Here is a 9,964-nt window from a genome sequence, read left to right as displayed (position 1 = left end):
GGAAAGAGAAAGAGAAGGAGAAAGAGGAGAATCTCACTGAAATAGCAATGTTGACTTTGCCCAAAGAGGTTTCTTTAAAGTTTTACCATCAAAAGTGCAACATCATTGGTGTTTTAAAAGTGTACTGCTACCCAAAGGCCAACTTGATTTTATTTGATTTCATTTTAATGTGCAATGCATCCTAGTTTTCTTTGTGTTGCTTTGCTTTCAAGTCAAAGCTGGGGATTCAGATGCCCGGTGAGACTGCAGCAGGTCCCAGCCATGCCAGGAAAGAAAACTGTCTCCTGTGAAAATAGGCAGCAACTCCATGAGACAGATTCAGCTACATGCAATTCACAGTTCCTTACATGCCCTGCCAAGAAGGAGGAAAATGAATTGCAATGTAATATTTTTATATCAGGTATCAATTGTTGTTATTTGCAGAATATTTTGCGTTTAGATTACTGCTGTTTTTAAAGGTTTGTTCCTAGTACAGTCCACAAGCCCATGTAGGACAGTTGGCATAGGAAGTGATTCAGTTATGTGGCAAGTGAAACAGGCTGTGCAGATTTGGGTTTTTATTAAAAATGCTGCTAGCATGGTGCTGTTAGGAAAGGATGAGAACATGGGGTCACAGAGGAGAGAAAAGTTGTGTTCTCTGGTGTTGATGGCAAAACTACCATTTGTCTTAAAAATAAATTACAAGAACATTCTTAAAGTTAAAAAAAGAGAAAGCATTCATTTTGCCAGGAATCTCAAAAAAAGAATACTTTATGATCACACAATCAACATTTATGTTTTAATAAGAAACTATTTCATGTGCTTTACTTTGTGGGCTGAATTTATTCTAATACATTTCTAAACTAAAATTTCCTAAATTTATTTATAGAAAAGCAGGCTCAAATATAATGAATTTTTTGAATGTAATTTCCTTGCCACTGTAGAAGAAAGTGTATCGATCCATCTCTGGGCTGGGAGAGGAAGAGTGTCCTTTCATCTCAACAAAAGACAATTTGGATGAACATTCCCTGGACAAAAATGTTTAAAAATTATTTCAGGCTTAATAAGGGACAATCTGGATTTGCAAACTTAAAAGTTTTATTTAAATATTTGTCTAGTTTTCTTTTTTAATTTCTTTGGGTTTTTATTTGCCATAAAAATTGTTACCTGTGTAGTACATTTTGCTGCTATTGAAAGCCTGTTGGGTCATATCACATAATCAAATCATTATTTGAAATTAAAAATAGGTGTTGAAAGGCAATTTTTAAAATTCTAACACGAAATGCAAAGTTCTTAAAATGAAAAATTTGAAGAGTGAAATTTACAAAAAAAAGTTTAATGAAAAATCTAAATTTTTTTTCATACAAATTGGGAGGAAGATAAATAGTACAACATCAATTTCTTGTAAAAAAATGGAAATTCTGATTACCTGTAGGCAAGATAATTTCTGGTTAAATGAATAACATGTTGGTTTCTGTTTGACTAACCTTTGAGGTTTTTCAGTACTAACATGGGAATAATTTATATTCCAGTCCGCATTGCTACAGGAATAGACTCATAGATTACTTGTGTATCCATAAGTTAGATCCTTGTGAATCTGAGCATAAGGCTTTAGGAAGAGAGTAGATTTTTTAAATAGAAAAGACACCGCATGCATGATATAAGCCCGCGAGCGAAGGCAGCCCAAAGGACAATTTACTGTTTGCATGTGAATAGGAGCTCAGTGCAATGTTCAGAGTGAAGGCAGGGGCTAAGAATAGTCTGGGAAATAAGAGTGAACATCAGAGTCAAGGTAGAAGTGCTCCCAGGGCTTTGCAGAAAATGGCAAAGAGTCTGGATTAGACAGGGAACTGGATAAGAGGATAATGACAAAGGTGAGGATAAACTGAGTATCTTTATAAACCCCCAAGCACTCCCCCTTGCTTCTGTCACATGTGGAGGAGTCTGTTTGACTTCCTTGATGGGGAATTTGAAAGTTTCCATCATAGGATGGTGGGATTGATCTTCTGGCTGTCAGGAGACCATAGCTTTCTCCTCCCTTTTCCAGGGAGAGTTCCCCATCTCTGCCTCTAGACAAGGGGATGTTCCACTGAACTGCCTTCCCATCGTTTATGTCCATGGGTTATGAAAGAGCTGGCTTGGATCCCTGTGCCACTACTCCAATTAACAGCGTGGTAGTGTCTGATGCCACTTTAGTTAGAGGCTTGTAGAAAGAATGAGCTAGCTTTTTATTCAGCTATAAAAGATACCTGCCAAGGAGAGATTATGGTAGAAAGAGAAGATAGGGAGAGAGAAGAAACCAGAGCCTAACCTTAACGTGACTGGTGATGACTTGCTGAGCTTTGATGATTACCCCTGAAGAAGGGACAGATACTCAAGCTGCCTGTTGAGCAGCTCTTCAGTGGTTCAGAGATCTTCTGATGTGTCTGTCATGGTTTGAACTCATGCCCTGAGACCTAGGCAACTGGGTAAGCTGGCCTGCCTTGAAAGATGAGGAAAAGCCCAGAGTGACACCCCTGGAAAGTGCTGCTTCATCAGATCGATCGATTCAAAGATGACTAGGTTGTGTAGTTGTATGCAGTTTAAACATTTGTGCAGGGAGTCCACCCGTGCCGAGTATTATTGACAGCTACAGATCAATGCTAATTTTTGATCATTTTCAACCTACAAAGACCTCTTGACCCTGTTGCCACCTTAGGGGCACTTCAAGTAGTCAAAAGCAATCACAGTAGGCGGTGTAAAATCATCAGACCCTTCAAGGCTGTACAGCCTTGCTCATGCCTGGGAGGAGGACCAAGAGGTAGCAAAGAAGGCAGGCACCTTGCATTATGGATGCCACTGTCTTTGAACGGCATGAAAGACTATGCTAATTTGTTTCCAGACTTTTAAGTGACTTCTGTGTTCATGAATTAAAAAATAAACAAACAAAAAAGGCAATCTGAAGCAAATCTTGACAGATACATTATTCATGATTCATGTTCTCTCGTTTTATGTTTTGAAAAATGTGTTAAAACAAGGTTTTATTTTAAATAACTTTTATCCTAATTTACAGTTAGAAGAGTGGAATTAGTGGAGGAGTGTATTTGTTGCTGTTAAGAGCTTGTGCTGCCACTGGCAGCATGTGAAGCATTTTACACAGCAAAACCAAAGATCCTGCTGGAAGTAGTGGTAGTGCCGCCAGAGCTGCACCAGGAGAGGAGACCAGGCTGCCAGAAGCAAGGACTGTGTCAAAGGCTGGGCTCTGGGCTACAGAGTGTGATCAGGTCACAGTGGCTAGTCACAACCTCCCTCTTCCCTCAGGTGTCCATTTCTATAAGTGTTTACATGGAAAGAATGAAAGGGCCATAGAGGAGGAATGTGAGACTGCACACACTTAAATGTTTGCTGGATTAGTCTTAATTTAATGACTGATGGAGTGAGAATGCTTCACAGTTGGAGGCAGGAGGGCATGGGCTTGTAGTCCATTGGATTTCATGGTCAGTCAGTCTATGAACATCTTAATGTTCACATTAAAATTTTATTTTGTTGGTTTTCTTTTAATGGTGAATGAAATCTGGACTGTTAACATGTGTAAACATGGGATATATGAGTTTATGGCTTTGCAGAAGAAGACTGGGAGAATATTCCAGACAATGATTTTGTTCCCGCACTGTTTAAGGCTGTGTCGTTGTCCTCTGAAGCCAAAGTTACAGTGTTATCAGTGCAAGGTGTATTTTGTAATTTATATTTGACCATTCCAGCAGGACAGTATTTCTAGGCTGAAAATGTCATGGGAGGACATAAAGTGATTCTTAAAATGAATCACCGAGTCTGCCATCCATCCTCTTTTCAGCATCAGCCTTTGAGCTGAGCAAATTCACAACTGGCAATGGCAGCAGTGCAGGGGGAGAAAGCGTGGCTCTGTATTCTGGGAGTACATCCCCTGAGCTTACTTCAAAACCAAACAAAACAAAAATACATGTAAACCGTTTGCTCTTCAAGAAGTATCTGTAGGAGCCAGGGATAAAAGTCATCCCTGGAAGGAATGGTTTAGCAGTCTCCAGAGAACATGATGAACTGCAGGCAAGGAAATCCCTCCATCCTTGTTTCATTTCAAAGTGTAGTGAGGGTTGTAAATAATTAAATCTTGGGGTTTAGTAGGAAAATGGTAGAGGGTGATGAAAAATATGCTGGTTTTCTGTTTAGAAAAAACAGAAATCTAGTGTTTTGTAGCACTGCTGTCACAAGAAGCCACTCGATGATGCAGCTCATTAAAAAGCAGAGCCATTGCTTTTTGTCTGATGTTTTTAATAATGTGTTTGTACCTTCAGAGAGCCTCTGTGTAGCAGTTCAGGGGCAATAATTTAATGCTGTGTTCTCCCTTCCTCCCATCCCCACCCCCGAACCACGGAATGTAAATTTTAGGCTTTTAAAAGTTCTGTTTTGAAAACCTAATAGATAACTGTCCTCATAAAAACTATTAATACAGACTACATCCAATTGTAAAGCTAATTTTAATCATGTTTTGTGCCAACATAATTTCTGATGCCAGATTTTTATGCTAAGCATGAGCCTCGATTTAAACGTGGTTCTTTAACCTGCAGTTCATAATTTCGCGGTCGGCTGTATAGGTTTTTTGGCTATGGCAGTTTAAATGCTTCCACTTTCAAGGATCTAAGCCATAAATGTTTATTAAAAGAATCTATAATGAAATCAGGTTTGTTATTTTTTTAATGGCTGCCTTGAGTATGTTGGATGACTGAACGCACGTTGTTAATCATTAAGTACTCATGTTACAAAAAGTGTTTGATAGTATTGCCATCTAGGGGCTGAACGAAATTCTCCATACCGAAATAAACTGTAATTGAACAGGTGCTGCTATTGATAATATACATATGTTTTTGCTTTATAGCCCACATGCTTTCCATGTTTCTTATGACAAAAGATATCTCTAAATATCCCATGGCAGCCAGAGCTTTTTTATATATAATCTGTTCAAAGTGATTGCTATTTGCATTTCAGCTTATGCTTTTTTGGCAGTGATGACTGGGAATTCCTAACAAAGAATTATACTTTTTTGCATTATTAATCTTGCTAGTGTTTGCCCTGTTTAACAGAAAAAAGGAATCATTTATCAGAAAAGTATGTTTATAATCTGTACTTGTGGCATCTTCAGATTTAATATTCATAATGGTCATTCAAATGCTGTGCTATATTTATCTAAAAGACTAACTCATTGTTTTGAGGAAATAACTATTTAAATATTTATGATCTAACTTTTAATATTTTAAAAAAGAAATTAATATTTCTTTAAAATTTGTTTCTGAGTCTGATAGCTTAACAAATGTTTAAATATTAAACAATTGAAAATGTTAGCATTTAACAACTTAATACGACTTACTGACACAGGGAAATTGACTTCAGCTTGTTCTATCACATGAACGCAACTGAATTCCTGCACTCCCTTTCTTGTGGTCTATATAATTCATGCCAAAGTACAGCTAAAAATGAGATTAAATATATCAGTGATCAGCTGAACTCCTTTTTTCTTTGCTCCTCTGATCAGACACATCTGCACAGTCTCCTACTAGAACATGTTACTCCTGTTCTTTTGTTGGTCACTGTGCCTTTTGTGACTGTTCAAAATAATTCCACCCTCCTGCCTAGATCAGACTTTGTGCTGAGGCTCTCTTTGCCTGAGCAGTGTCAGGTCTGTGTCAGATGCTGTTTGGGGTGCGCTGGGACTCCAGTGGCTGCTCCTGGCCATGGCTGATGTCCATCAGCCTGCATCCCCACCATACCCCTCTGCTGGGCTGTGCTCTGGTGTGGGAGCAGGTCAGCCCCGGTCCTTGCAGCCCTGGCTGAGCCTGGTGGGATTCACAAACTGTTTATCCAGATTACAATGCCCTAAGTAGCTTGAACAGGACAGCATGCTTCTGAAATGTCACATGTACACACAAGATGGATAAGATTTCTGTAGAGCCAGGAATCACTCATGTACCACAGATTTTTACATGCTTGAGTCCAATTCCAGGAGGCCTCATTCTCACTGAGCAAGCTCAGACACATGCTGAATGAACTGTAAGTTGTGTCCTAGCTGAGATTCAGTCTGTGGAGGAATCCCAAGGAATTAGCTCCAAAGGCTCCACCAGAATGATAGATAGTATTTTTAAACCCTAATTTCTTTTTGAGGTTCAATCATAAAAAACCCCCCAAAAAAATCCTGGTAACCAGATGGGGTATTCTGCAAAGCAGTCAGAAGTGACCCAGAGCTGAGGCCTCATTTTCCAAGTGACATAAACCACAGATGCTGATTACTTTTTTAACTAACTCAAACATCTGTATTCTTGCTTCAGGGAACAAAGCATCAGGCTCATTTATTTGGATTGAAACCTTTCACAACATATCATATTCATGTCGTAGCTGTAAACAACGCCGGGCAGGTTTCAAGCCCCTGGACATCTGTGCGAACTTTGGAAGCTTCACCCAGTGGCCTGAGCGACTTCACTGTGGAAAAGAAAGAAAATGGCAGGGCTCTGCTGCTGAAATGGTCAGAGCCCTCCCAACCCAACGGTGTGATTAAGGTAATACTCATCTTGACAGTTCACTTGATTAAAAAAGAGAAGGGAAATGCTGAATATCAAATTAAAACATTTTTTGCTGAAAAAGACTCAACTGTATGCATTATAGTTTAAAATAAGATGTAAGTCCTATGTAAGCACAAGACACTCTGTGAGTTCTCTATGCTTGTCACTTTATTAAAATGAATATTAACATCCTTGTGCTACTCTGTGACTGTAAATTTTAATTTACACTGAACCAAATTGTTCATTTAATGCATAGAAAGCTGCACATGAAACCTCATAATCTTACTTGTTGTACACTGAACATCACCAAAATGTGTTTCTAGAAAACCTGGGTTTGATAGAATGTTGTTCTGAAATTTGAGACTTCTTTTAGCTCAGTGGTTTCAACTGAGTGTAAACCTTTACCTGCAAGGTTTGCAACTACAGAGGTTTATTTGGAGGTTTTTTTCCTTAAGTGATTTTCTTTAGAGCTAGTCCGTGAGAAGCTTTCTGCTGGCCTGTGAGAGCCTCGCAATGAAACTTGATAACAATCAAATATAATGAAAACTGTCACTAAGTGATTTATTACTGCATTCAAAATGAAGAAATCATGAAAATTGGATCAAAACATTCCTTTTGTATCAGTGATCTGATTGTTACTAGCAAGGAAGTAAGTTTCTGAATCACTGGCTAATAGTCCTTACCCTATTGCAAAGATTAAGGATCTCATCTACTGGTTATTGACAAAAATTGTTTTGTTTTGTTTTCCTTTTATCCTGGCTTCTGTCCTTCCTTCCCTGCCTGCCTTTCTTTCTTTTTCTTTCTTAATTCACCAGACGTACAATGTTTTCAGCGATGACCACCTGGAGTACAGTGGTTTATCTCGCCAGTTCCTGTTCCGGCGCCTCGAGCCGTACACCCTGTACACCCTCATGCTGGAGGCGTGCAATGCAGCAGGCTGCACTCGCTCTCCACCCCAGCCAGTCTGGACAGATGAAGCTCCCCCAGTGTCCCAAATGGCACCTGTAATCCAGGCAGTGAATGCCACCAACATTGAACTGAGCTGGTTGCAGCCAGTTAATCCGAATGGAAAAATAATTCGCTATGAAGTTATTCATAGACGCACAGAAGAGAATGTTGTGGGGCACGGAGCAACAACGGAAGATGAGAAAATTGTTTTCACAGAATATAACACTGAAAGTAATACATTCACATATAATGATAAAGGTTTGCAGCCATGGACAAGATATGAATATAAAATACGCACCTGGAATGCAGCAGGCTATGCTGACAGCTCCTGGACGGTGGCAAAGACTAGTCAAACTGCCCCAAAAAGTCTTGCTGTCCCCAGGTTATCCGTGGTGTCGGCCAACCCCCATAATGTGCTCATATCCTGGAGGCCCCCGGCACAGCCCAATGGCATTCTGCAGTCATACAGGCTGCTGAAGAATGATGTTCTCTATCCTTTCAGCTTCGACGCTGCTACTCTCAGCTATGTGGATGAGGACTTGCTGCCCTACACGGTGTACAGCTATGCAGTGGTTGCCTGTACCATGGGGGGCTGCTCTACCAGTGAGCCAGCTGCAATACGGACACTGGAAGCAGCTCCTGCCTTGGTGGAGCCCCCATCTCTGCGGGCTGTCAGTGCCACTCAAATCAGTGCATCCTGGGCACCTCCCCAAATACAAAATGGAGATATCACCAAGTACATATTGAAATTAGGCAATGAAGAGTATTATCCTGGCAAAAGTTTGCAAATGTCGGTTTCTAACCTGCAGCCTTACACGCAGTACGATTTTGCACTGGTCGCCTGTACTGCTGGGGGCTGCACCTCTAGCACGTCTCAGTCTGTGATGACCATGGAGGCTCCACCATTAAATATGGAAGCTCCCAGGCTGCTGGTCATGGGCTCAGAGTCAATTGAAATCACATGGAAACTCCCAGATAAGCCCAATGGCAAAATCACAAGCTATGACCTAAGGAGGGATGGTGTACTTGTGTACTCTGGTCTGGAAACTCGGTATCTTGATTTCACCCTAACGCCAGGCATGGAGTACAGCTACACTGTCACAGCAAATAACAGCCAGGGCAGCGTGACCAGTCCCTCAGCTCGGATAAAAACCAACCCCTCTGCTCCATCTGGGATGTTGCCTCCTAGGCTGCAGGCCTGGTCTTCCAGTGAGATTTTGGTGGCCTGGGATCCTCCTATCAAAGTAAACGGTGACATTAGAAACTACACAGTCTCAGTCCACAAGCCTGGCGAAACAGGAAAGAAGACTTTTGACTTTGATGCTTCTCATGTTTCCTTTCTGAGACGGTCATACATAGTGGCACAGCTACAGCCCTACTGCAGGTAAGTATGGAAGAACTCATTTGTTGAATAAATGCTGTGGGGTGGGGCAGTGGGCTGGCAGACAACTCAGCCATCTTGCTTAAACAGATAGTCAGACCCATGGGGTTGTTTGCTAAAAAGCAAATAATAAAACAAGGATTTGTTTTCCTTTAAATTTATAATAACACCAGCTTTATATCATCTTAGCGAAGTACATAGTGTTGACTTAGGTTGTAATTAATAGAAGGGGTAATTCAGCACTCTGCTATAGACTCCAAAACCTGCGCTCTTGTACTGGTTTATCTTTCACATGGTGTCTGCTGTTGAGAATAAATAGGGCTTTAGTTGACAACATTCGGGGTGGGGAGACCAAAGTTGTAGTAGCTGGCCCATTCACAGTGGAGTTGAGTTGATATTAATGGGGTCACACCAGGAACATGGTTGAACCCTTGAGCTGGAAACGAGTGACTTGTGATTAAGTGAAAGCTAAAACTTAAGGGAGGGCACCAGACTCTCCTGCAGAAGCACACTTGATACTGAAGTAGTATCTTCCTCACTAATTCTTGATTATTTACCTGACCTTTCCTTATGTATTTGTGTAGGCATAATTTGTGTGTGTTACATGGTTGATAAGTTTGTCTACTATTTACATATAACTAATCTAAATCCAAAGAGAGTAATAGAGTGGAGTTCTACAGCTCTCAAATGACATCCAAATCATCTCTTACAATGAATCATCATTTTGATTTATATCATCAAAATGATTTTGATCACTTGACTCCTGCAGATGTTAACTGTGCTCTGAAAAAACCCAAACCACACCCAAAGAATACCCCAGAAGACAGTGTTCTTCCTCTTTGCTATATAAAGCACAGCACATAATCTGTGTGTTCATACAAACTGTGTTCCTATATAAAATTTCCAAAGACCGGGGGAAATTGAGAAATCTGCCAGATATCACGCACAGTTTATATTTGTATCTGCAGCGTTTTAATCACCTTTCTCCTGCTTTGCGTTCCCGAAGGTACGAAGTCCAGCTCCAAGCCTGCACGGAGCTGGGCTGTGCCTCCAGTGAGTGGGCATCGGCACAGACACTGGAGGGCGACCG

At 40.6% G+C, this 9,964-nt stretch overlaps 1 protein-coding gene across 1 annotated transcript in view; it reads left to right on the top strand.

Annotated features, from left to right (window-relative positions):
* The window catches only part of USH2A (usherin), a 388,071-nt gene that overhangs the window by 352,942 nt on the left and 25,165 nt on the right, over window positions 1–9,964 (top strand). Inside the window, exons 62-64 of the mRNA XM_017730037.1 lie at window positions 6,315–6,542; window positions 7,361–8,877; window positions 9,881–9,956. Of these exons, the coding sequence (XP_017585526.1) occupies window positions 6,315–6,542; window positions 7,361–8,877; window positions 9,881–9,956 (1,821 nt within the window). The remainder of the gene's footprint in view (window positions 1–6,314; window positions 6,543–7,360; window positions 8,878–9,880; window positions 9,957–9,964) is intronic.

This window comes from Corvus brachyrhynchos, unplaced genomic scaffold (assembly GCF_000691975.1).
Source record: "Corvus brachyrhynchos isolate BGI_N302 unplaced genomic scaffold, ASM69197v1 scaffold101, whole genome shotgun sequence".
Lineage (NCBI taxonomy): Eukaryota > Metazoa > Chordata > Aves > Passeriformes > Corvidae > Corvus > Corvus brachyrhynchos.
Note: the sequence above shows the minus strand (reverse complement) of the source record. Positions and strands in the feature narration are given on the sequence as shown.